Source organism: Calypte anna, chromosome 1 (genome assembly GCF_003957555.1).
Source record: "Calypte anna isolate BGI_N300 chromosome 1, bCalAnn1_v1.p, whole genome shotgun sequence".
Lineage (NCBI taxonomy): Eukaryota > Metazoa > Chordata > Aves > Apodiformes > Trochilidae > Calypte > Calypte anna.
The window spans coordinates 62,177,720-62,205,422 of NC_044244.1; the positions used below are offsets into that span (position 1 = coordinate 62,177,720).

The following is a 27,703-nucleotide window of genomic DNA, read 5'->3' on the forward strand; positions in this document are numbered from 1 at the left end:
TTTGTGATCGAATTGATCAAGTTTTCTGTAAATCTACCATTCTTCTTTCTGCCAGGATCTTGCAGGCCGGGCTGGAAGTGGAGCGTCTCTCCCTGAGAAACTTTTTCCACTGGTTTCACTCAAAGCGGGGCATGTGGAACCGGCGCCAGCTGAAGACGCTGTAGCCTTTAACCTCAGAGCTGGGCAGCAGCACCATCCACCATCTCACCTCGATGTGCACTTTATCAAGGCACACAGCTAGGAGTACAAACTCTTCCTCTGCCTCCAGAGCCTTCTGATGGGATGGTACAGCTGAGGAAGGGATGGTCAGACTAGGGGAGCAGAAGCTTCTCTTGTGCACTCTTGCATCCAAGACGTGGGATCTCTGTCTTGCTGGGAAGGCATGTGGGGGAGATGCTGACAAGTGAATTGACTCATAAATTCCTGCCTTGTGGTCTGGTGGATGGTATAGTGGGAGAGGTGCCATATTTCCCATTGAGTCTTGTATGGTGCAAACCAAACAAACACAAATCCCAGCTAAGCCCAGAATTGTTTATTTACAGTAACACAGCTTCTCTTTCAATACTTGAATCAAAAAAAAAAAAAAAAAAAAAAAAAAAAAAAAAAAAAAAAAAAAACCCTTCCCATTTCTCCTCCTTTCCCATCTCTCTGGTATCCGTGCTTTTGGACAGGGGACCAAGTAAGTTCTCTGAACTGTGTCCACATGCCCATGTGCTGACCCAAGGAAATCTGGATGTGGAGGAGCTGATAGGCACTTTAGGCTGCTAGTGCTTAGACGTTTCTCTGTGCTTTTCACTTCAGTCATTAGGAAAAACCATGCTCATATTCAGCAAATTATGGGCCATGGTTGGAGACTTAAGTACACTTCCCCTTTGAGAACCACGTTTGCCAGCAACTGGGCAAGGTAGTAGGGGTTGATGTTACATCTCCACCTAAATTATTAATCCACTGCCTGAGGATAGTGGAGGGGTTATACAGAGAAGCTAGGAGGGCATCTCAGGAGGAACTTTGCAGCCTTATCTGACAGACATGTGTTTGTCCTAACAATATCAGGGAAACCATAGCAGGAAGAAGTGGCAATATTTTATTAGTTGAAATATTGTTGATTTTGTCAGAAAAGAGGAGACAGACTATTCTGCTCTCTGAATTCTGTATTGTTTATGCAGTGTCTAAAGGTTAATTTAATAAGTTATAGCTCACAGTTATGTCTTGTCATAGTTTGAATTTTTATGTAAAGAACAGGCCTCATGGTTGAAGAACTGTCACAGCAGTTGGTGTTTTCTCTGGAACAGCCATGGGAGCTCCATCCCAGTATGGAGGAGGTGGCCCCAGGCCTTGGCACTGGCACGGGTGCAGGGAACAGTGAGGACAGATGAGGGTTGAGTGAATAAAAGGATGGGCAGACCCATGCCAACACTGATCCTAAGCTGTGGAAAGAGCTCCTGTCCACAGCCAGCCTGATGCTATAGGAAATTCTCAGCCTGTAAAACTCCCATTCATTTAAAGAAAGATTTTTTTTTACCCTTGTAACCATTTTACAGGATCATGAAAACCCAGGGATCCCAGCACAGACAGTGCTATGCACTGGAGCTCTCATGTCTCCATACCAAGCTGACAGAGCTGCTACAGGTCTCAAGCTTCAGGGGAGAGCTTGACATACGAGACCACTCATGGCACCCAGGTCTGTGGGGAGTTGTTGAAAAGTTGGTAGTGGAGGTATGCAGGGTACAAGCAATGCTGACATGGTTCTAGAGTTTGCTTTTTACACTGATGGAGTGGATTCCAGTTCAGAGTAGGCATTCGTCTATTATTTATTCTGTGGTGCTTGACAAGTCCATCAAGTTCCACCATTGCAGTAGAGAATTCAACTTGCAAGTCCTGGCACGTGAGATAGAAATCTTGTCAAATCATCTGCTTGTTCCAGTCTGGGTTTTGAGACTGATGGAGTCAGGACAAGTCAACCAGGTTTCAGAAAGTTTCTCTGCGCAGTGTGCAGCAATGGTGAGAAGGAGACAAGAGACAGCTGTGTCTCAGAATCCACAGAGCCTTTGCCAAAATGCAGACACTGAATATATCAGAAGAGGCAACCTTAGCCTTCTGGCCAAGACAGAGCGGCCTTTTTATTGAGAGGAAGTATTTTTACCCATATAGAGCTAAGAAATTAAACATTGTGAGGCAAGAGGGAAGAGGCTGACAGTAGTCAACACTATTATTATTATTATTATTTTTTAATAACAACTTATATATAGTTTGTAATAGGAGTTTAGGAGGCCAGAGCCCTGTGATGCTGTGTTGCAATAAGCTCTGTTTCTGCCTGGAATGTGCAGTGTTAGTCAGGGTTTCAGTGCATGTCAGAGCCTGTGCTTCACTCAAATATGGGAACAGCCTCGTTGAGTGTGCAGGTGAGCTGCTTTCCAGGCTCCAGGAGTGCACCTCCACAGCCAGTCCAGGCTGGCTTTGTCACGCAATCCCTGTGGAATGGGGAGAGGCTGGGGGGGAGGAGATGTGGCGAGGCATTAGCAGGACCAGCTGTTTAGCTCATCAAGCAGAGAATGGCATGGTGCACATTTGCAGATGGAGGGTTGACTGACTTTGCAGCCAGCAAGAGTGGATTGGAAAGTAGGAGACAGCTCTCAGCCCAGCACTGCCAGCAGAATTTAAGTGTTTTGCTCCCATGTTTTATTTGGGGCTGTGCTCCTTCCTTCACACCTTATAGCTAGACTAGTGGCAAGCAGAACTGTTTACCTCGCTGAGGATTCCCTGATGGAGATGTAAGGAGTTAGTGGGTTTCAGTCCAGTTTCCTGATGGCCAGTATCCCCCTGTCAAAGTTGCCATCATATCTAGTGAGAGGTGTCCCTACCCATGCAGGGGCAGTTGAATTAGCTGATCTTTAAGGTCCCTTCCAACCCAAACCATTCTATGATTCTATGATTTTATTTTCTTCTTTTTCAAGCACAGTGGGGATTCTTAGTGGTATTTAAGTTGTAGTAGTAATGTGATTATATTAATTGGCACTGCTGGCAGCTTGGAGGGAGCCCACGGGAACAAAACTGTCTTCCAGCCCACATGTTCAGGTTGTGGGAGAGAGGTGCTACATGCTCACCAGTCTGCAAGCAGCAAATCTTGCAGAAGCAGCACTGGGCTTTGCTCTGAGGCTGCTGCCCCTCTTCAAGCAACCTGCAGTTTTTTCTCCCAGAGTCATGAAGAACAGGAGAACAAGGAGTGTGTCAGGGCAGGTAATCCTGCAGCCGTGCAGTGAAGGATGTGACCATCCAGGGCAGTGGCCAGGGCACCTTGTTCCATGTCATTCAGGTGGTTCACCCCATCACTGGTGTGAAACATGCAATGCTGCTGTGAGGAGGGCTCATCTTTGGTCTGGCACAGGTTTCAGAGAGCAAGAAGGACCTGCTTCACTGCAGCCAGGACCTATCTCCCCAGCAGTTGATCTGTTCTGTCACCAGGATCTTCTTTAGAGCTGTGGACTGAGTGGTGATGAGTCTCCCCGAGGCCTTCATGTGATCCTGGCTGTGACCTACTCACAGCAGGAGTAAGCAGCTGAATGTGTTCCATGCCTCAGCAGGCAGCAGGGAGCTGCTCTGGTAGCTCTTTGGCTGGGGACAGCTGGGGAGATGATGGACATGCTGAAGAAGAGAACTTCCCTGGGGCAGGATGTGGCCAGGCTGTGGACCATGGGCCCCCCAGTGTGGGGTCCATGGAGTGGGCTCTGCTCACAAATGCAGACTCCTTAAGGACTGTGAATTGTGGGCAGAGGTTTGTTTTACAGTCAATAAAGGGAATGAGAGGGTGGCTTTTATTCTGAGAGAAATGTGTTGCATGAAAATTACAATGTGACTTGTTTTGTCATTGTCTTTACTGTTTGTCTGGTATGAACACCTCATCTTTCATTGCGTACAAATGTCTGAAGTTGTTTTTTAGATACCATGCTTTGTGTTAAAAGTCTGAATTGTACCTTTGAATTATCTGCCTTAGTGGCTCTGTACCTTCAAAATGATTCCTGGGCCACCTCTTTGTTAGAGCTGGGGATGTACTGTTTCTCCCTCGAGTTTTATAAATATATTGTCTTCCTTCAAGAGCTCAGTTCTGTCTGCCTGTTACTCACACTGCATCCATGCACAAGGGATTAGAGACAGGGTGTTCTCCTCTGGCTTCATATAACTAAAGGCATAGGCAATATCAGAGGACAGGTCACTCTGCCAGCCAGCGAGAGCTCTGCAGCAAGAGAGATGAGGGAGATGCAGCAAGCAAGGTAACCAGGAGCAAGACTTCTGTGGCTATAGGAAGTGGAACAGCAGCAAACAGTATTTTCTTCTGTCTTCTGGGCTTATATTTTGAAAGAAGGTAGAAAAAAATAAATATACCTCCCAGCAGAATACAAGTACAGGTGGTAATAGAGAATATAGGGAACAAAGTAGTCCTGCTCACAAGCAGAGGACAGTTCCTGAACAAGAGCAGGTGAACACCTAGACCTGAGCTCGGTACTGGCACAGCCTATGGAATTGGGAGGTTGCCTCTTTCATGGCACGTGTTTGTTTTGATTCAATTTGGATCCTTTTTTTGCTTTAACTATGCTCCTTTGAGTATAAAAAGCTTGGCAGGAATGGGAGTCAGACATGGAGAAGGAAAAAGGCAGCCAAGGTTGCTAATGAGCCTGATTACATTATAATGAGACATTTTACTAAAGGTGGGGGGCAAAAGCTTTCCAGCACTGTAGGTCTTCTGCTCATCTGGGCTGGATGACAGGAACCCTTTTTCATGGGCAGACCTCTCATGCTGCCAGACCCGACCGGCAGCTCTTGAGATGATGGTGCTGAAGTTAATATCTCATAATAAATTCCCCTCAGTGCTGATTTCCCATAATTTTTTACCTTTTCATGAACCCAGTTGGTCAGTAGTGGCTGGAACCCCTTAGCTGGTGTTTTGCATTGGTGAGAACAAGTTTTGCTGCCTCTACAGTGAATCCTTTTTCTAGAGGAGAGCAGGAAAACAGAGGCTTCTCAGAACCATTCATCCCTGTTTGCCGTCCAACTCAGCAGAGTCCAAAAACTGGGAAGAGCTGCAAACCTCAGCATTGCTCCAGATCTGCCATCCTGATAGAGGGGAGGATGAGTCTTTGCCTGCCTCCCCAAACAGATCTCAAACTGTGCTCAGCCTTGCTGAATTAAATTCCAGTTAATACAAAACTGGCATTTTTCCCACCCTACTCCCTTCTATGCAACTTTTCCTTCAGCTTCAAAAACGCCACTGTTGCTTGCAGGTATGAGCTGGTGCTGGCCTGGACGCCTTACTCACCACCTTTGGTGGGAGAGGTTCAGTCACACCCCCTCCAGAAAAAGCAACAGCCTGCTGACTTCAACAGAAATTTAGTTCTGTAGAGTCAAATACAGAATTAAAATGGAATCTGACCCATACTTGTGGGTATTTTTAAGTATCAGACATGCTCAGGAGCTCCTGAAGACCGACGTGTGGACATTTCATGGTATTTCTTCTCAGTGTTGGCAAGAATATCCAAAGGAAAAATCAAACTGAATCAGATTCTGCCATACAAGTGAAAAATCATTTAATAGTCAGAAAATCATGTAATTATTTGAAGAGGCTAACACCAGGCTACTAAAATATATATATCTTTTAGCATGACTAGAGCATAAAAAAATTTAGGGATTGAAAATTTTTACACTTTCAAAAAAAAACTCTGAAAAAAACATTAATCCAAAGACTCTTGCCTTTTAAGGAAACAAATTATTCTGGTACAAGAGAATTTCCAGCATTGTCAGTATAAAAACGATATATTTAAAAACATGTTAGCCATAACCCCCTGATATTATAATGGTTGATGTTTTTAAAAAGTAATACACATATCATTTCTTATTGTGGCAATAAGCCTACAGTGTCTCCTTGTGTTAATGTTTCTTCATTTTCCACTAAATATTGTCAAGCTTTTCTGACATCATTCCTGGTAGGTCCCTGGACCATCAGACCATAATATCTGTTTTTTATAAGTGTTAATTTTCCAGTGCCTGGAGATACCTGATTGTATTCTTAAATGTATTGCATTTAATTTTATTTTTTCATAACTAGGATAATATTTGAACTGGTTTTAGTTACCCTGACATCCACATACTTTTCTGTCCTCCCATGAGAACTTCTTTTAGTTGAGAAATCCATTCCAACATTTGGTAGGTATACTCTTAGAGAATATTGCTCTAAGTATAGCAACTCATGCTTGAGACAAAAAAAAAAAGCTGGACTTGTTTACTTAGCCTACAAAGTAAATCGTTCAGGCTTTTCTACAAAATGAGCCAATATTGAATGTGTGAAGCAGGCAACTAAAATAAGAGATGAGTTTTACAGAACTGTGCTTTTACACTGTGTACTTTCTGCTGTTCCCGGAGCTTTCTCTAGCCAAGTTTGCTCTGGCTTTGCAAGGCCATGTTTTCTCCCCTTCAGAACTTCAAAAGCATCATGGCCAAGGAGCTGGTGCACCACTGACACACACACCTTTTTGAAAGTTTAACCCAATTCTCTGGGATTTGTTGATGGGCTCCTGCTGAGGTCAGTGAAAAGGCAGAGGAGGAGAGCTTTCCCTGCCAGCCACGCTGAGATCCTGCAGGGAAGACAAGAAAAGCCAGTAAGGTTGCAGCAGGTTCCTCTGTGCTCCATGGGCAGAGAGCAGCAGTCCTGGAGTACCACATCGCTCAGCCACCCCTACAGATGTGGCGGGGTGCTGCTCTTTCAGTGCTTACACCTTTTCTGGACCCTAAGCCAGCAGTTTTTTTTAAGAGGCTTTTTGGCCTTTTGCATCCTCCTCCATCATATCATGAGTCTGTGGAGCTTTCTCGCTGGCTGTTGCCCCAGCATATTGCATTTAAACTGTGTTTACATGTTGCAAATCAAGTAAGCAAGAGATGGGTACTTTACTTCTTGACTTTTGACTTAAGAACATGCCCTTCCCTTCTTACCAGTGCTGTTTAAAATCTCTGTAGGAAACATGGACAGTGGGATAGAGTGTGTCCTCAGCAAGTTTGCTGACAATACCAAGCTCTGTGGTGTGGTTGACACCTCAGAGGGAAGGGATGCCATCCAGAGGGACCTTGACAGGCTGGAGAGGTGGGCCCATGCCAACCTCATGAAGTTCAACATGGCCAAGTGCAAGGTCCTGCACCTGGGCCAGCATAACCCCAGGCACAAATACGGGCAGGGGGGAGAATGGATAGAGCCTTGAGGAAAAGGACTTGGGGGTGATAGTAGATGAGAAGCTTGACATGAGGTGCCAGTGTGCATTCACAGCCCAGAAGGCCAACCACATCCTGGGCTGCATCAGAAGCAGTACGGCCAGCAGGGAGAGGGAGGTGATTCTGCCCCTCTGCTCTTGTGAGACCCCACCTGGAGTATTGCATACAGATCTGGAGCCCCCAGCACAGGAAAGATACAAATCTGTGGGAGGGTGTAGTGGGAGGAGCCTTTCTTGCTCCTGAGGCTCAACCAGCTGCTGGCTTCTCCATTGCCTCGCACAAGAGTGAGCTTAGCTGGGCTCCTTTCTGTGGGTGTGTGTCCCACCTTTATTGGCCCCCTGGTAATAGGGGGCCTGCCCTAACCAGGCACAGGTGGACTCATACCCACTCTTTGGCAACTCGAGGCACCTGGTTTATCTTGTGCCTCTACAGGAGGGGGTTCAGAGAAGGGCCACAAAGGTGATCAAAGGGCTGGAGAACCTCTGCTACAAAGCTAGGAGGCTGAGAGAGTTGGGGCTGTTCAGCTTGGAGAAGGCTCCAGGGAGAGCTTATAGAAGTCTTCCAGTACCTGAAGGGTCTCCACAGGAAAGCTCTGAAGGGACTTTTCACCAGAGGGGATAGTGATAGGACAAGGGGTAATGGTTTTAAACTGAAAGAATATAGATTTAGGTTAGATATTAGGAAGAAATTCTTCACCACGAGGGTAGTAAGATACTGGAATAGGTTGCCTTGGGCAGCAGTTGATGCCCCCTCCCTGCAGGTGTTTCAGGCTGGGTTGGATGAGACCTTGTGCAGCCTGGTCTAGTGGGAGTTGTCTCTGCCATGATGGCTGCATGAAGAGCTCTTTCCCCCCACTGCCTTGACAACATCTTCCTTTTCTCCCTCTCAGATAACACTGCCATCAGTGGATACCTCCCAGAACGCACCAGGTTTTCATTCCCAAATAAATTTGGCTCCCTGTCCACAAGTTGTACCCGTACCTAGCGGGAGGTCTGCAGGCTTCTGAAAACCACTTGCTGGCGATAAAACCCAGCAGCTGGGCTGCTTGGTGCTTTCAAGGTCAAGAAAAGATAAATCCTCCCTTGAGGGAATTTGTTCAATGGCCCCAGATGCCCATGGTTAAAACAACATGCCTCTGGAAAGGCTTTGTTCATTTGTGCAGCTTTGCCTTCTGCTCCCTCAGCTTGCAGTGATGTTTTCTGAGACTGAGAGCCCATCTGGGGGCTGGCAGTGATGGGAACTCACCCCTTTCTTACCTGACTCCATTGCCCTGTGACTTAATAAGGTCGAAAATTCCTGGTAGGGTAGAGGCCAGTCTTCTGCACCCCAAAAGCTGTGATGAAGATGTTGAGGATGACCGTGATGAAGATGAGAGCTGTGGCAGCGTTGTTGAGTATATTGAGGTGGGGCTGCTTTGCAACATCATTCAGGTTCAAACGAGCTGCATGATACAATACAAAAAGAACAGGAGATGGGTAGCCTGACTCCAAGTCCCCCAGGCCCTGCAAGACTTCCCTGACAGGAGAAGTGTCCCTGACCACTGTGGCCACAGAGCAGGGAAAATAGTCCAAGGAATTTTACAGGAGCCACATCTTGCCCTAGATCAACATATGAGGACAAAACAGACAAAAAGCATGTCTGTCTTGTGTCATGTTTTTGTTTTGCAATGGGAGTGGCATGGCCCTCCAATGGACAGCCCTAAATAGCCAAATTACTGCTGTGTGCTAGCACAGCATGTGCTGTGTGACACCACCACCACTGCATGGCCATGGGACATGGTAAGGAAAGCCTGGGTGACATGGGGGACAAATTGAATGAGGTGAAAGGCAAAATGTAGAATCTGCAGGAGGTGCATGCTATAGGATAAGCAGCAAGAGGGCCAAAACCCAGTTCTCTCCCTACAACAAGGATTCAGCAGTGGAGAAGTGAAGGAAGAGTTGTGTTCGGAGCTGTTGTCCAAGAGAAATAAACAACCTACTCCCCACTCTGAAAAGCAGTAACACAGAATCTTCCCAGTGCCCACACCAAGCTGGCCCTCCTGTAGCCCTGGGAAGGTTGGAATCAGGAGAAGATGGTTCAGGGGAAGAGGCTTCTTCTTTCCACCCCCATGCTTGCCAAATCATGGGGTTCCCTACCACAGCAGCACCCTGCTGCAAGGGTGCATGCACCTCAGCAGCCACCTTACCAGTGATGATGAGAAGAATCCCAATCACCACCTGGAAGAAGAGAGAGATGCTGATGAGCACAACGAGTGTGGTGTAGTACTGGAAGGAAGGGCCCTGCTCCAGCACTGCTTTGAGCTGTGTGACATTGGCCATGAACAGAGCCACGTCTAGCATGCTCTCTGCCACGCTCTTCTTCGTCGCATAGTGGTTGATGTTCATGGGCCCGCTGTACCGAGGCTGAGGATCCACATCCTGGGGAGACAGAAGAAACCACATGAACTGGCACAATTGCAAAGCTGACAGACCCATCTGTGTCAAATGGGCTGCTGCCTCCCCACAGGGTTTGCCTAGAAAGCCTGGGAAAGAGTCAAGAGTTGTGTGTTTCAACTGTGTTGAGAGTGCTCGTTTTCCATTCAGAGTCACCACATCATATTAATAAGCACAAGAGATTTGCAGTCATCAGGAGCTCGGCAAGGTTAGAAAAATACTGGGTATTTTTGTGGAAAACAAGCTTGACCGAAGTTACAATAATGTAGATTACCCAGAGCCAAGGATTTTGCAAGAAATATTAAATTCTCTTCCTTCAGGGGATAGTCAAGCTTCAAACTTGGGGAGGGGATTAGAGACAGATCTTCTCTTTGGTTTGGGTGCTCAAAGGACTGCCAGTTGTCAGGCTTTATATTCCCTCTGAACACTTTTTGCTGGCTGCTGTCTTAGATGAGATGATAGAGCAGATGGGACAATCCACTTTTTTGTTTCTGAAACCAGGGATATTTCTTCAAAACACAAGGCACTGAAACCTGCTGAGGCAAGGAGCACCTAATTTTCATTCAGAAAAACTTTTTTGATGGTGCGAAGAAACAGGTACTTACAAGGAGTAAGTCACCTGGTTGCCCTTAACCTAATTACAAGCTGCGGGTCATTTGGCTGCTTTTAGCCACCCCCCTTCTCCATCTTTCTTATTAAATGAGATCCCCTGTGAGCTGTTTTGACACAGATGACAAAAAAAAAGAAGGGGGACAATGGTTTTCAAGTCCCCCAGATTGTCCTCAGCTGGTAATAAACCACAACCAAAGGCAACAATTACAAAAGACTGGACATGTTTGCAGCAAGCTAAGATCTTCTTTCTAAAAAGAAAGACAAACAACACTTTTGTGTAGCAGGCAGGCTTCAGTTCTGGGTAATCAATGTCCTGCCAGCTGTAGTGAATACCAGCAGCCTTGCCCTCAGCACTGTCTGATGGGTAACCCTTTAAATCTGGAGATAAGGAGCAGGTGGGAGCCTTGGATGACCTCTTTTGTTCAGAGTGGTGGGAGAGATTTTTCCAGGTGCCTACTGGAAGTAGGATTGTGCCTATGTAAAGTGGTAAGTCCAATTTGGGTCTTTTTCTTTTTTTTTACTAGAAAAGGTTGAAAATGTAATCTTTCACCATTCTTTGGGCATGAAATTTAAGAAGGGTTATGTTTATGTGCTTTATTGGGTTGTATCTGGTGTCTTTATGTATCCCTGGCTCTTTCTGTGCCAGACTGGGAGTGCAAGCAAAACCAGTGCCTCTGGGAGAGTGCTGCACATGGTTTTGTGTCTGATACTGCCATGGGCTGAAATACAGAAGGAGGTTGTGGCCTGAGTCAGTAATCACCCTCATGTGAGAAAGGTGCAAAGCAAAAAGCAGACAGGAAGGATGGAAGGACTGTGCACAGTTTGAACTGTCAGTGAACTGTGATCCCTAAGAAGGGGCTGCCTTAAGGTAGGAAAGTGCTTTTGAGGAATTTTTTAATTGATCTATTTGTTTTGGTAGTTTAAAGCATGTAATTCTTTACTGTTTCTAACAGTGAAAGCTATTGTTGTTAAGAGGGCCTTTTGCAAGTCTGTATTTTTTTGCCATGGAAAGTAAAAGATACTGGAAAAAGATAAAAGTAGAAGAGTAATAAAGTAGAGAGCCAGTAAGGACTCTGAGGCAGTGTGTAAGGGTTCAGAACTTCTTACACTTTACTGTCTGGGGAGGAACAGAAGTATCTCGTGGAAAGGATGCCAACAAAAGGTCTGATCCTGGGAACACATATTAAAGCCCCTGTATTTAGGTACTGCCCTCTGTCAGCTGGCTTAAAAAAAATCCTGTCCCAGCAGAGTGGTACCCATTCCAAGTGGTGCAAGATTTGAGATTTGACTCCCTAGTGTGTTTTCTTCATATTCCTGAAGAGGCAGCCCTCCTCCTGCAGTCTCACAAGGCTGGGCACTGATAGTTTGTCTGTGTGATGATGAGTTAAGGGTGTGAGAACGAGGGTGCTGTACAAACAAGACAGCTTTTGTTGAATGAATGACTGGTACAAGGAGGCTGAGACATCTGCTCCCAGTTGCTTATGTGGATCTGAATAAAGCAAGTGGGGGCCTCTTGTCGAATGAAAATGTGTCTTCCTTTTGAGCTTTCCCCACGCTTTTTTACCTGGAGTGTGAGAAGGGGGAATGTTAATGTACTGAACTCTGGGTCCCAGATGATCAGGCCAGAAAAACAGACATAAGCTTTTCTGGATGAGAGCAATGGTACGTTCCCTTGTCTGGGACATTCTCCTACAGCCAGGGATGGCCACTGCTCTCTGATGTGGAGTCACTGGATCTGGGAAACCCTTGCACTGAGCAATCAAAAACTGTGATTTCTGTTTCAAAGTTCTGTCAGCCCAGGTGTAGTAAATCCACAAAGGTGGCTAAATGGTTACTGAATGATGAAAGCTGGAGACCAAGCTTTCAGTCAGGCAAGTAGCCAGTCAACTCTGACGCAGGAGTCCACTAAATGTAGAGAAATGCAGCTCTAAGGATTTGTCTTGACTAGAATATTCTGTTTAGTCCAGCAGCTGTGACAGCAAATCTCAATCATCAACTAACAAGGGGCTTAAGGAAACGGGGAGTCTTCAAAGACCTGGCATTAAAATTAATGCAGGAGGATGGCTTTGTGTGGGATGCCTGGTGCCATAGCTTTCATCAGGCTTTGTCTTCAAGTTCTGTCCTGTAAACTGCTGTGGCTCAGGAGGTTCACAAGCAACGTAGGTTTTCCTGCAGCAGGATTGCCCAGGCAGCTGTGGGGAGTTATGTGGGATCACTGGGGAGATTAAATTATTCCCTTTTGGCAGATAGAGGCCTCAGTCAAGTCCCAGGGACATACCTGAAGGCTCATCAAAGTGATTTATGTCATCAGTTTAGAGTTGGTGTCTTTCTAGTCGCTTCTGGAAGTGCTCTCCTTCTGAGACTGCAGATCCCTGTCTTCCCTTCTCTTTGTGCATCAAAGAGAGGAAACCTGGATCTGGCAGTCAGACACTGAGTTCATCTTGCAAGCCTTGTTGCAGAGCCATATGAGGCAGCATCTTTCCCTGCAAAGACTTGGCTTCAGTCTGATCTCAGGCAAATTCCCTTTCTGCTTCTTTTTGTGTACACGTGGCACAGTGATACAGATCACTGCAGTGGCTGAGCACCAGTCTTCTCTGTTGCAAGTCAGAGGCTTTATTCTTACTCAAAGCACACATCCCCACAAATATTTAACTTGCTTCTATTGTTAATTTTGTGTGTTATTTTGTGTGAATTTTTACAGAAAAAGGATAAGCATCATCACAAGTGTCGGGTAGTTTGTTGTCGGTTTTTTGTTTGGTTTTTGTGGTGGTTTTTTTTCTTGTAAATTTGATCTCTGTTTCTGCTGTCGGGAGTTGTGAAGTCCCAAGGCCTGTGAAACCTGGCTCCGGCACCAGAGGGCATGCTGAGCCCCGCAGCTCACTGAAGCAACCTGAAAAATTTCCACTGAAATTAGTTTTCAAGGGAAATTCTTTGCTGTTTTTTTTTTTTTTTTTTTTTTTTTTTTTGTGTGCATTTATATTTACAAGACATTTTACAACTACTTTCTTCTAGAAACTTTTGGAGGAGTTTCATCTAAATATTTCTTCCCAAAGCTCACGGATTTTGGGCCAAGGGGAGTATAGGCCTTTCTTGAAGGTACTTGGACAATTCATACAAATACTACAGTTTTTCTTGTGTTTTTAAAGGCAGGGAAAAAGAAAAATGCAGAGCAGATCTGATTGCAAATCTGTATGCTTTTTGGGTTCTGTGACCCTATCCCCAGGGCAGAACAGACTGAAAGAAGCAGTGGGAGAGCATAAGGCTCTCAAGTATGAGAATGATAATTCTTCATGGGACAGAGAGGGATATCGGAGGAGAAACTCTACTGTTGGCTGCTGCTTCCAAGGGAAGTGCTGGAGGATGCCAAAGAAAACAGAGACATGAATGCAGGCTGTGCACTTGGAGGTGTTGGTGCAGAGGCACCCACCATGGGGATTTGGGCTGATAAACAGCCAGCCACACACAGGCACAGCACTGGGCATGGGGGAAAAATCTGGGGTATATTTCCACAGGATTTTCCAGCTGGCAGCTTTAGAAGTACTTTGTAAACATCAGTTGATGAAGGTTAAAGCATGCTGCAAGTCATCATCTTGCAAAGTAGGGGAGGAGCATGGCAGAAAATGGAGAGACCAAAGGCCCTGCCCTCAATCAGTACTTCTACTTTTAAGTGCACAGTAGCACTGCTTCTCAACTCTTCTAGAGAAGCTCACTCCCTGCAGCTCACAGACACTTGATTTGACATGATGGGAGCCAATTTTCATCTTTTTTGGCCTGCATGCCATGCCTGGGCATGGACAGTGGTGGTGCCAGGAGCAGCAGCCATGAGCAGAATCCCCTGACAGAGGGGGAAGCAGGTTTGTGCACAGACAGAGAAGTGCCAGAGAAGAGACACACTTTGGTCAATACCACGTGTGTTGCAAACTCTGCAAGGCAAGGGCTGTTTTTTCTCCACACAACAGTAAGCATCTTGGCTGTGTTCCACGAACAAAAGTAATCATAAATCTTGTCATGGGTGCTGTAGGCAAAAGAGAATCGAAGTGTTCAGGGCTGGTCCGCCTCTTTGGCCTCTGTGGAGACTGTCAGCTAGTCCACTTTTGCCTGTTTGTTTTGATTTGGTTTTTTTTCCTTTTAATATAGCCATGTGTTCTGCTTTCTAGGGGTTCTGTTCAGAGCCAAATGGTTGTGTTGCCTTCAATTCGTATTGGATAAATCCCAGAAAATAAATTAGGGATGCTTTCTTGGCATCTCAGGCTATTCCCATGTAGGGGACTGGTCCTGATGAAGATTTTTCTCTGAGGTGTTCCTCCACTTCTGTGACAGGTTGCTGCTGAGTGTAACAGAGGGCTCCCTGGCACCAACTGTTTGGATGAGAGTTCTCCAACTAAAAAGTAGGTTCCAGGAGCTGAGGGCAGGCACCTCTCCATAAGCTGAGGCCTAGGCAAACAGCAGGCACAGATCTTGTGTGCTTGCTAAGTGCTATTCATGTTCTCCAGTGTCACTGAACTCCCACTCTTTCCACTTGCTTTATTCACCTCCTGTGTCTCACCTCACACCCACGAGCAAACTCTGTGACCTGCCCTGGGTAGAGATGTCACAGTGGTGCAGCACTCGGGACCCTCACCCTTGGGTGAGGGGGTGGCTAAGTAGGACACTCCAGTTGCTAAAAGAGATGGCAGTGGAGCTGGGTAGGGCTGCCAGCAGAGCCTCTCTCACTTCCCCAGCAGCAGTGCTGGCCTTGTATTCTCACTGCAGCTCCCTGAAATGAGGCCATGCAGGAGCTGCAGGCTCACAGCAAAACCCAGCGCCACGGAGAGTGGGAAGGGTTGGGAGTGGGTAGGGAAGGTGGGCGGTGGCTGGCAGAGGGAGAGGAGCAGAGGAGGGTGAGTTCTGAGGTAGCAGAGCCCCAGGAGAGCTGTGGTGCCTCTCCTCACCATTGCCCTCTGGCTGAATGGTGCTCGGATCCTGCTCCCTGGCTGCTGCACTCGCAGCCTGCAGAGCCCTGCTTGTCACATCCAGTGTGCATATTCTGCTCACTGTTTCTCCCTTTCCATGCTGCTGCTTGTCTCTTATTCATCCTTCAGACCCCCTCTGCCACCGTCTGCATCTTCTGTTAAGCTTATCTTCTCTCTTTTCACCTTTTTTTTCTACTCTCTTCTTTTCCATTCTTTTCTCACCCTGTGCCTTTCAACTTGTCTGTCTTTCACACTTTTCTTCCTGCTATCGATCTCATCTTGTCCTTCATGCACCCCCTTCCTTGGGTTGCTGTCTCCCTCTTCTCCCCTACTTTTTTGGCTCCCCCTGATACACCTTCTGCTGCTGTGTGGCAAGTTTCTTGAATCCATTCACTCCCAGATGCCACTCATGGTTTCTTGTGCTACAGGGCAACATAAATTATGTATTGCTCAAATAACTGTCTAACCAAATCTGTATTAAACTACCTTCTTGAGTTTATTTATGACATTGAACTGAAGGATCCAGGAATTGACTGGCAGGCTGCAGGGCTTAGTTGGAATAGATGATATTTTTTCTTTTCCAGGTATCTGGGATGAGGACAAGGTGGGAAGGGCAGTGACAGTGGTGGAGGAATCTTCATTCATTGCTCAGAAGCAGTTGGTTGGTTTGGGGGCTCAGGAACTGCTTGGCACCAGCAATTAGAATGTGCTGATGCGTGATCTCTGATTGTTGGACAGGAGCAATTGGGTGTGTATGTGTGGTGGTGGGGGACAGCTCTTTGATTGTATGGAATTGGGATTGCACTCAAAAGGATTAGTGGGAACAATTATTTCCAAAGCTGGGATATAGAAGGTGGAGCCTATTCAAGTCACTAGTGTTTTAGCACCCAAAGCAGTTTTATCTCGGTGTTTTGGGGAAAGAAAAAGGAAAAAAAAAAAAAAAAGGAGGGGGGGGAGAGAGAGGGAAAGAAAAGGCAAGCAAAGACTAAAAACAGCCTTTAAAAAAAAAAAAAAAAAACCACCAAACTCGAAACATTAAAAGTAGGTTAGCAGAGAAAATGAGTTTATAAAAAATGGAAGAGCAGCCGGGAGGCACAACAGTAACTACTGCATTGTGCTTACAAAGCTAAACACATTAAGATGGATAAATCCCCAAGCTGGATGGCTTATGGGCCAAAATATTAAGAAAAGCTGGGCCTGACTGAAGGTTACTGCCAGATCCAAAGAGTGAATGTGTTCATATAAATCATTTTAATAAAAAATTCTTAAAGCAAGGTCCTAAATCTGAATTGCTTCCAAGTGAGGGGTCAGGCTCATTTCTAAAACTGAGGGAAGAGAGTAACAGCAGTACTGGATCAGACCAAAGGTCCAACTCCTCTTTGACTGCAGTTTGTTGCAGATGTGTAGGGTAAAAAAAAAAAGATATTTTAGCAGTAGTCCCTCATGCTCTGTTCACTCAGTGACCTGCAACTCTGCATACAGAACCACCCCAACCCTGGTTTGATGTTGCTTTTCATGTGAGGAAACTCAAGATTAATTTGACATTTACTGTGTGTCTTAGGACACCCTTCTTGCTGCCCCTGAGTCTTAGTTTCCTCATCTGAAAAATAATGAGAATTCTCACATGAGTCATATCTAGGGAGAGATGCCCAAGTTCTACTGTTGAAGTGCAATAGGTGCCTGTGTTTTATATATAATATACATGGACTGAATTAATCATGCAGGTATGTCACTGAAGCTGATGAAATTAGGTAGGTGATCTTTCTTATTCCTGAGAGCTTTACACCTTGCGGTGTTGCCTAGATTACTCTCGCTCTAGGGCACTGGAGTTTAGGTTAATCTGCAAATTTTGACATCTGTGTGCCCCTGGTCACCCTACAAGTGCTCAGGACTCTCCACAGAAAGCAAGCTCTGAGAGTCTGGATGGGAAGAGGCAAGGACATGACTGAGGGTTGCAGGTGAGGCAGAACTGGTGAAATCACACCCATAAAGAGTGGGACTTGGGGAGTTTGGTCCCTCTATTATTTATAAAGCCTTTCATCCAGAAAACCTTTTTTTCCAGTTTCATGTGTACTAACACTCAGAGTGTCTTTGTCCCATCTGGGTCAGTGTCTGTTTCTTATTGCAGTACTCACCAGCATCTCCAAACAGACCTGGCTGACTTACTCCCACCTGGGTGCCTACTATTCTCTTTCTTCAAAAAAACTGTCAGGGTTAGCTTCCTCCTCTGCCAGGAAATTGAGCCAATCACTGGATCTAAAAAAGCTGAATCTGCTGATTTTGTTCAGGACTGGCATGCTCTGAGCTGTCAGGTTGCAGCTGAGCATTTGGCCTCATGCCACCAAGAGAGGTGAAAAAAAAAAATTAGGTGCTGTTGCTGATACAGACTTTTGTAAACCCCTTAATCCAAATTGTTTGTATGTTCTGTTTTGGTTGTTTTATAACGCTGGCCAAACTAGGTATTGGATACAGAAACTGGTGAGGTGGTAACTGAGGTTGCAGGGGCAGATACTTGTAGACAGCGATGGGCTTCAGGGAAGGGAAGTCTGCCAGAGCAGACTTTGTCTCTCAGGTCTGTGCTAACCTGCTTGGGAATGTCAGGCTTAGAAACATCATCAGCTGTCACTGGAAAGATTTTAAACACATTAGGAGTGCTCTAACAAATGGCTGTTGCGTTTTAACATGAGAAAATGCGAAGTGATGCATGGCTATGGCTGTTCAGATTCAATTAGTGTTAATGCCCTTCCATTAAGCTCTGGCTGGCGGGGCTGCCTCTTTCTTGGGAGCCTGCTGTGCCAAGGAAAGCTGCTGCTGCCTTGCCAGCCGATGGGTAACCTGGAGAGGGTGCGAGGTGCCACGCTGGAAAGGATCCGGGCCGTGTTCTCGGCAGCGTGGGTGGGAGCAGCGCTGCATTCCGCTCAGCCCCTCCTCAGCATCTCCCCAAGCCTGGCTGGAGCACTGCCCTCTTTGTTTGTTTGCTTGTGGGCTCGGGATTGCTTTGTGTGGGGCTGAATACATTAGCATCTCTGCTTGTGGTTTGGTTGTTGTCTGACTGAGGGTATTGCCCCTGTTCTTGGATCGATGATGGCAAGGCATTTAGCTACACTCGAGAGGGTTTTGCTGCTGCTGGGGCTAAAAATGGACAAGAATGGGACTGTGGGCATAGAGACACTTCTAGGGGCTGGAGAGGTCTGAGCTTGGCTCTGAGCTGTTGCATAATTCCAGTCTTGGATTCTTTGTAAAAATGGGGATAAAACTATTTAAATCCTCATGTTAACAGCTTTCCAGCACAAGAAAATGCCCCCCTTTGTGTGTGTGTGTGTACTGTAACTACCGCAATGGAGGTCTGGTCTTAGTCAGAGCCTCTTATTCTAACTGTACTCAAGATAAAAAGGTGGAAGATTCCTCAAGCTTTAACTGAATTTTACAAGGATTGATTATTAGTTTGTGCAGAATATTTACGTATGTAACCATTACCCACGTTCTAACAAGTCATTGCAAGTCAGTGAAATATAGCAGACTGAAGAATGAAACAGATGTTCTGACTTTGAGTCTCTTGCTTTCACTAGAAGGCTTACACTGACAGCAGTTATGGATGGCTACCAGTGACTAAAAGCACTATTTTTATATTGTAAGATAAAAACATTGGTGTTTTCTAGCCTGCCCCATATGGGATGTTTTTTTCTCCTGTGTTTGCTACGCCAGGTCTTCAAAGTGTATATTCAAGCTTCTTAATTCAGTGTGTATCAACTGGATTAGGAAATTTCATTTCTTCTTTGAGTGACAAGACATTAAAAAATTGTTTAGGCATGCATTGCTTCAAAAAGGGTCAGTGTGAAGCAAGATTGAATCAAGAAGGTTCTTGCAATGGATTAGCACTGCAGGTGCTAAGAGAAAGCAGCTATTTTGCATCTGTTATTCTATGGACAATTGGATATGTCTAATTCTTACACATCCTCAAAAGGCAGCTGAGGATAATAAGTTCCTACATGTAAGACACTTCTTGATTTTATATATATATATATATCTTTGAAATGATTGGCCACTTTGCTGAGAAACATTTGCAAGTTTAGAGTTTTAAGGCAGAGTTAAACATGCTGTGAAACACCTTAGAAAGGCCTAGAGGTATTCCCTTCTAAGCTGGTAAAGTTAAACTTTTGTCATTCTGAAGCTTGTGAGCAGGTAAGGTACTGAATACAATGGCTTTTCTCCCATCTTCTGGAAAATGGCACTGTAATTCAAGTCATAAAGGAGATCTCTCAATTGCAGGAGGAAGGGATATGTCCCACAAGGAAGAGATGCTATTATTTTGTGATTCAAATGGTGTCCAGACCATCTCCTCTCAAGTGGGTGTTTTGTTAGGACAAACAAAAATAAAGTTGCTTTGGAGCACACAGGCAGCCTGAAACAGAAGTTACCCAGAACTTGATCTAGTTTCCTGGCAGATCCAGCATCACCTTCCTTCAGCCTGAAGCTTGCTGAGCCCTTGGCCATGTTAGAACCAAATAATCCCATCCAACTGTTCTCTTTCCTTGGCACATTTTGTGTCTTTGGGGCATGTGTGTGTGCAGACATTGTTTTGGGGTTGATATTGCGGAGGAAATGCTCAGGCTGCTCTGCAGTCTTGCTGCTGTTAATTGAGGTTACATGAATCTGAACCAACAGGAAAATCCAGATGGGGTCAGCATGCATTTTGTGCCAAAACCTGTTGGGTTTTGCCATATCTGACAGAAATCTGAAGCGACTAGAACCTTGAGGAGGAATCGTCTCACATCAAAAGGCAAAAAAATTTAAAAAGTGCCTATAGTCTGTAAAACTGAAGTTACCAGAACAATTAATATTAAAAAAAAAAAGTAATTCTTTAATTGGATAAATTGTTGCGTGAGACAATAACTTTTAAAATATCTTTCCATGTCTTGCTTTCCCTCCCAGTGACTTCTGTGGACTACCTGGTATGTATAAACCTTACGGTTGTCTCAAAGTCCCCTGAAGAGCCTTCTCCCTGCTGCTTGCTGAGTTACTCTCATTTCCCTGCATAGCCCTGTGGCATGTGCTCTTCCCCTTCTTCTAGAGACTTCTGATGGACAAGGAAGGGAGCAAGAGCTGGCTCGGGGCAACTGGGCAGCAGTCCTCCCATGCCAGGAAATGTGTCCCAGCCTTGCCTTTTTTACTGGATTATGTGACTTAGATTCTGTATGCAGAAAACTGGAAGCAACCAAGCTAACTGGCTATGCCATCTGATGCAATTAGTGTTTGTGGAACTTTATTCTGGAAGGAACCAGCCCTGTGCAAGATCCAGCTCCCCACCTAAGCTGGTGTGCCAGCCCACATTGTGAGTGCCTGTGTGGAAAGGCAGCAGCAGTGGGCTTGGTGTGATGCTCTCAGAGCCCATGCAAGTCCCTGGAGGCAGCTGCTTCAGCATCCTGTGACAGTGGGAGAGAGTGAAGGAATAAAGGGCAACAGAAAGATGTCAAGAAGCATTTTTTTCTTTTTTTCCCCTGGTGCAGATCTTTTTTCCCCTCGATGAGATCTCAAACAGTGCCTCACAGAAGGTCCAAACTCTGTAATTAAGCTGCTGCAGAGGCTCAGGTCTTGTAGGGCACCTGGCGTTCCCAGGCAAGGTGTTGTCACTAGAGAGCCCAGGGACACGGCTAATCAGGTCACCAAAGGGGCCCTTCCTATGTTTGGAACAAAGGAAATATCCAACACAATGTCCTGACAAAACCTTGGGTACAGGAGGAAAATCTGAAATCGGTGTATCTGATGTCATGTTGCTTTATATGAGTTTAACAACTTGAGCCATCTGTGTTGGGAAACTTTGACTCTATTGTTCCTATTAATAATTTAATTGAAAGCTGGGCCAGGGCCCTGCCTTAGGATCTACAGTAAAGCTCAGGGAGGAGGTTTAAGGTGATTAGAGAATGGAAGGTTTTCCTTGGTAATTAGAAATATTAGGTTTGGCTTTCCCTTTTCTTCCTGGAGGAATTTCAAGGGTGGGGTCATCCTGTTTGGGTTTATAGCTTGCTATGTTGACAGAAGGATTCATGGGATGAGGTTGGTTTTCTGGGTTTTGGTTTTGTTGTTTTTTTGTTTTGTTTTTTCCATCCTTCAGTGTAGCTTGATGCTTCTGGAACAGCTAGCCAGACTAAATTCAGGGCAGTGATACAGTGTGCTATAGAAATGCCCTTTAATATATCAGTACGTTAAGCATAAATGGTGAATTCCTGTTGGGCAGAGCTAAGAAGTGAAATGGGTGGTGCCCAGTAATATCTCTCTTTTCTGAAAAATCCTACTGGAACTTTCCTGTATAACTTCCAATGAATTAACTGCAAGTTTAAGTTAACTTTGGCTATCTCAGCTGAAGTTCAGCACACTAAATTATACTCCAACAGTGTGGTCCTGAAAACATCTCTGTTAGGATCCTTTACAGGATCAAAGTGGCAGAATATAAGTGTCAGGATTGGCGTTTTTTCATAATAATAGGTAACAGGCCTTTTCCTCTTGGCAAACTGGATTAAGTTAATGTCAAGCTAGGACTATCACCAGATCACTGGCACAATGGAAGAACTAGGTGAGAAAATGAGCAACTTGTATTTCATAACAAGGGGATGCTGGAGAGATTAAGGCAAAATCGTGAGTTTCAGGAGAAGTCAGAATTAGGGATTCAAACAAATACCAAAGGACCTCTACTGGGTTTGCTTTTTCTTTGTGGGCTTCTTGTGTTGGTCTCAGAGACCAAGTAGGGCAGTGGGTGCTTTGGGGAGAGCTGTTGCCTTCACAGCCCTTCCTGTTAGGCAGCTGCAGAGTTTTGTCTCCCTTTGGTGGCTGCTCCAGCTGTGGCATCACAGCTGCCTCCACCTTCCTATCTTGCTGAGTGCAGAACTTCATGTTCGAAATCTCAGGTTCTATGTTACAGGACCCAGATGTAACATACACATCAGTATGTGTGCCTCAGATGTAGGGTCTGCTCTCAGGTTTTACTAGCAGGAGAAATATCCGAATTAGAGGAGATAACCAGCAGGTGGTGCTCAGTCGCAAATACAAAGGGTTGCACCAGATCGTTAAGATGGTAACAAGAATTTTTGCAGGGCAATTGGTTAGCCTATACCTCTGATAACAGGCTAGCATTTTTTCCCTTGTGGATTGATAATTTAGATACAATGATTACTACAAGGGGTTATATGCAACCTGGAGAGTCCGAGGTATTGTAGCAGAGCGCTGTGTCATTCGGAAATGTCTCTGAACAGATTCAAAGCAGATTGAAGTCTAAAGGGAAATAGTTCAGAAAACATAATTGTTTGGGACTTGAAGATGCCTGATATATCTTAAATAAGATACAGTACTGTAGGAATCCATACAGTAAAAGAAATATGAAGCAACTGTAGAGCTCTCCCTCCCTCCTTTCCCCTCTATTAATCATCTATTTTAGAGCTCATTTTGTGCCTTTGTGCTGTGTCAAATTAATACACAAGACCATGGTCTTCTAATTCTTCAGCAGTTGGTCATGTATGTAAAACTGGCTCCTAAGTTTGATATATTTTTAGTGGTTTCTGTAGTGCTAGATTGTATTCTTTTGAAAAGTGAATAGTAAACACCAGAGACATTCTTCCAACAAAATTTCTTTTCAGCTAAAACTGTCTCTCCTGCTCTAACACTACGTAACCTGCATGTCAGTAGTAGCATCCTGAAGTCTTAAATTTTCTCTTCCTTGCACCACAGGAAGGACACAGCAGTAGAGCTTGGGGAAATATTACACTTTGGTCTCAGTGCCTCATACAGCTGTTGCTGTGGCTGTTTTATGTAAAATCAGTACTGAAGGTGTTAGTCTTTTTGAAAAGAAACTGGCATTGACCTAAATCCTGTGCAACCCCACTTGCTGATAGCCCCAGGCTGCAAGCAAGCATAGATTTAATTCTCCTGTTTCAGTTTTTAAAACAATAATTTAGTGCAATCATGTTCTGAAGGGTGCATTCTTGTATATCCTTAAATGGGGAAGGTCTGCTGGTCTCGGATCCCATTGGAGAAGGAACACACACCATCACTTTCTACCCCAAGACCTAGACAGCAAAGCTGAAGGGTCAGTATCTCAAAATTGGACCATTTTGGCATCCTAGAGAATGAGGTTTGGTGTTTCCAGAAGTGTTGAGGGCTTTCTAGATGGTCAAACAGAAATGAGTCACTAAGAACTGATGGTCTACCAAGGAAGCTCATGTGGCTGAAGTTGTGCTTCTGAGAGAGCTCTGCAAGCATCAGGTGTGTGAGGGGGGGAGATCAGATTGCTGGTTCCTGCCTGGTGGTGGAGACAAGGTGTCCTGAATGGGTTCATCTCTGATCAGAGCAGCAGGGCACATTGGACCTTGTTGCTGTTACCCATCATGTCCAGTGTTCTGTCTCAGACTCATGGAAGAAATAATTGATTTATAAATCCTCCACTTCAAAATTAATAGTGGTCTCTTCCAACCATTAAGCTAAGTGCTGTTCCTTTCAAGCATAACAGGGCTGGAACTTCTAGTATAACCAGTGGGAACATTGCAGCCACAATATTTAGCTTAGGCAGCCATTCTTTTTTTTTTTTTTTTTTTTTTTTTTTTTTGAATCATAGAATTGGCTGGGTTGGAAGGGACCTCAGAGATCGTCAAGTCCAACCCTTGATCCACTACCGCTGCAGTTCCCAGACCATGGCACTGAGTGCCACATCCAGTCTCTTTTTAAATATCTCCAGGGATGGAGAATCCACTACTTCCCTGGGCAGCCCATTCCAATGTCTGATGACCCTCTCAGTAAAGAAATTCTTTCTAATATCCAACCTAAACCTCCCCTGCCACAACTTAAGACCGTGCAACAACTTAAGACCGGCAGCAGTGCAGCAAAATACTGCTTTCCAAAAATTATACCTTCTGGGGCCTTTCTAGTCACTTGAAAGAAGGTGAAATAAACTCTGAGGCTCGTTACACTGATATATCTAAAGTGTCACAGGAAGTGCTTTGCATCAGCGAAGCCAAAGCAACATTTAAGCAAATGGCTGTGGAATGGCTGCAGCCATCTCCAGCCAGGAACCTGTTTGGAATGTACCTGACTCAATGGCCAGCTGTGTTTCCATTGCAAACTGTGGGGAAGAGGGATTCCACTCATCTCCCCGGGGGAAATAGGAGCAGGCTTTCAGTGGGCACTTATGGGGTGGGGGTTTCTGTCTAAGGGCATTGATGAGTAACTCCTGTTGGCTTTGGCAGGATTTGGAACATTTTCAGCATTTCTACAAGTCAGCCTGGGCTTAGGTGCATTTGAGGCAATCTTCTTGAGTGTAATTAATTAAGAAAGATGCGTTTAATTAGGCTGTAGAAATAAATTAAGAAAATCAGAGCCCAGTTCAACAGAAGCTGTTTGCTCTGATAACCAAAACAATGCCTAAGAAACAGCTTCCTCTGAATGAACTTAGGTATCCTTCATGACAACAAAGCTGTCATCTGGGGGAAGAGTGTTACATGAATACAACAGGGAGAGGAACAAACCCTAAAAAACCTCCAAAACAAACAAAAACACCCTCCCCCTCCACACACACCAGATGAGACAAATCTAGGACTATAATTGGTTCACTGGACACACCTGGTTGCTCTGGGAACTGTAGTTAGTGATGTTTAAGATGTTGAACTATGGATGCTCAAACTGAATGAAACCAACATCCCCCACAATTCAAGAGAACTCAGCTGGACATCCCAATCTGTCATCAAGGTTGCATCACTCAGATGCATCATATCTTAATGTGGAAAGTGAGAGGAAAAATGTGAACTGTGGCCAGGAAGAAATCTGGGAATGGCCACTGTCATTGTCTCTAGCTGTGCTGTCAGCTCCACTCCAGATGCTGATATGGCACCTGCACTTTTGAATTTGTATTCTCTTATCACTGATGCACTCAAGGGTTTGGCAGGTGATTCATGTACACTGATTCACAATTCATCCTGCGTGAAGTTTACAGTAAAAAGTGTTATCTTTGGTGTCGTATACATGGGGAAAAACCACAAACTGTGACCAGGTTCTTCCCTAGCATAAATTTTCTTCACAGTGACCTACAGACTGCTGCCTCTGAAGGTAGAAGAGAGATTTAGTTCTGGCAATTTGCACATCACCATCTCTCACTTATCTCTGGGTGGTTAATTCAGGTTATGGATTAACTGGGCAATCATTTAGCAACACTCTGCTCTCTACTGCTTCCAGTTCAACTTGATACAGCTGCATGACACTATGTGAGGCTGTGCAGACTTACTGACTTGGCTCAGTGCTATTTTAGGGATCTGTACAGCCTGGTGTTTGCCTGATTGCTGAGCTTTTTTTTCTTCTTTATACCTTTAGTGCTTGCCCTCACAGTCTGGACACAGTAATACCTTACGATAGCAAAAGATGAGTTATAATAATTACCTAGGAAACTATGAACTGAATGTATCAGCAAACAGCTTTACTTTTTTTTTTTTTTTTTTTTGTGGGAAGCCTATCCAGGTCAGAAAAATCCCAGCACCTTTTTCTCTTTTCAAAAAATTACTTTTGATATGAGAACTGTGGAGTGACTTCACAAGAGGAGGAAATGGCTTGCAATAATCATCACCTGTCAATCCAAGAAACCCCAAGACAAAGCCCAACAAAGCCTCTCAGCAGTTTTCAGAGCATCAGCACAGCTGATGGCTTTGAAATGCCAGTATGAGTTGTGCCAGGCCATCTCCTCTGTATTTTCTTACAGACACATTCTTAGAGATGAGAGATCTCTCTGAAGTGACCTCTCTGGAAGGTTCAAGTATCAAAAGCACTAGTTCTGGAGCTTACATCCTTTGTGCAAGGAGATTGTCACAAAAGTGGCATTACTGTCTTTTCCTAAGCCTTGAGCTTCTGGGGCACTTGTACCTGAAGGCTTGAGGCCCCAGCCGGATTCCACTGGCATTAATGGAACATGTAATTGGTTTTCTAGTGAAGTAAAAAGATGCACCCTGCAAGCTAGTAAGTAAAGAAAGGTCTGCTCAGGTAATGAGGCAGGATTCAGATTCATACAATCCTGGAGCACCTCAGAGTGATCAGCCACTTTCCCAAAGCCATCTTATACTATCATTCTGAATGTTTACCTTCCCAATACAAACAAAAATGAGGTGCATTTAGTGAAGGAGTAAAAAGGTACACTTCTCTCTAAAGAAACCAGTTTGGTCAGTCAGCCTGGGTGTTGACAAGAGATGGAAGGAAATCATTAAAAGAGACTGCATAGTAGGTATGATAATTAGCCATGTGGTTGGTACCAAACAATAGAGGCTTATGCAGAGCCTAGGGAATGTGGAGAGATAATTTTACCTTTCCAAACAGGAGGGCATCAAGCTGTGCTACCCTGCCTGGGAAGTAGGTCAAGAGGAAGTGCACTTTCAATTCATATTCATCTCATAATTATTTCACATACTGAAGAACAGCATTTCTGTCAAGGGGAAGGTGCCTCTGTGGCCAGTCTTATGGAAGAACAATCCTCCACTCAGAGCAGCAGCATGCATATTTGACGCTTTCAGCATCAGTGCCCATCAGCCCTGCCTTCCACATGAACTCTCACTGCACTTCTGCTGTTTGTCCTGACCTTGCCAGGCTTCACAGTCACTCCAGACATCACCACCAGCAGACCCAGGGAGCTGAATCCCATCACAAGAGTGCACTGCTCCACATTTCCCAATGGATCTCAAATCAAAACGGGTTCTGCCAATCGCTCCCAGTACTAAAGCCAATCGTCATCTTTCACTGGCACTGTAGGAGAAACAAGTGATCCTGACAAAATACTTGTATTGGGATGTGTATGATAAAAAGGAGACCATTAAAAATATCTCATTTGATTCTTAAGAGAGGGAAAGTAGAAACATGTTTGTTTATTTTTACACTTCTAATTTGGAAAGGACCTCTGGAGGTGAGTTGATCCAACAGGCTTCTCAAAGCTGGGCCAATTGTGAAGATAGCTGGGGGTCATATCACCAAACTGTTAAATTGATAGAGGGTCCAAAGCCTCTCCCTCAGCAACCTTTTTGAACACCATCAAAGAGATTTATGTTTTTTCTCAGAGGTTTCAAAGTTGTGTTTTAAAGATGGATGTCAAGGATTAAACTGGATGAATAAAGGATAAATCTATATTAGCCTAGGTAGAGAAGAAGTGTTGCATAGTCATCTACACTACCCATTCTTGGGTTTCTTTGTATATATGAACTGTTTCACAAGTAGAAGAGAGCCATTCCCAGCAAAAAAAGTACTTATGTTCAGAGTAAATTTTCCCATGATTTGAAGCAATGTGTGAAGCAGCAGTGGGGAAAAAAAAAAAAAGTCATAAAAGAGCTAAATAACAGTGTCTTAGAGAATTTTACTACATTTAGCCCTAATTTAGCATTTAATTAGAGAGAAATGCATAAGCATAAGACTAAATACAGCTACTGTAATTTGACAGATCTGTTGTAT

The 27,703-nt window shown here is 44.7% G+C and overlaps 2 protein-coding genes across 3 annotated transcripts in view; one reads left to right on the plus strand and one right to left on the minus strand.

Annotated features, from left to right (window-relative positions):
- The window catches only part of B4GALNT3 (beta-1,4-N-acetyl-galactosaminyltransferase 3), a 65,555-nt gene extending 61,461 nt beyond the window's left edge, over nt 1–4,094 (plus strand). Inside the window, 1 exon segment of the mRNA XM_030448377.1 lies at nt 56–4,094. Coding sequence (XP_030304237.1) covers nt 56–164 — 109 coding nt within the window. The 3' untranslated portion in view covers nt 165–4,094.
- Nucleotides 4,095–8,440: 4,346 nt separating this feature from the next.
- NINJ2 (ninjurin 2) overlaps nt 8,441–27,703 on the minus strand; it is a 45,642-nt gene continuing 26,379 nt past the window's right edge. Inside the window, exons 2-3 of one of the 2 annotated variants that reach the window (XM_030464097.1) lie at nt 9,437–9,668; nt 8,441–8,692 (exon numbers count right to left, since the gene is read on the minus strand). In XM_030464097.1, coding sequence (XP_030319957.1) covers nt 8,529–8,692; nt 9,437–9,668 — 396 coding nt within the window. In that variant the 3' untranslated portion in view covers nt 8,441–8,528. Of the gene's footprint in view, nt 8,693–9,436; nt 9,787–27,703 lie in introns of those variants that run through there. The other variant, XM_008495708.2, reaches the window with a different exon arrangement.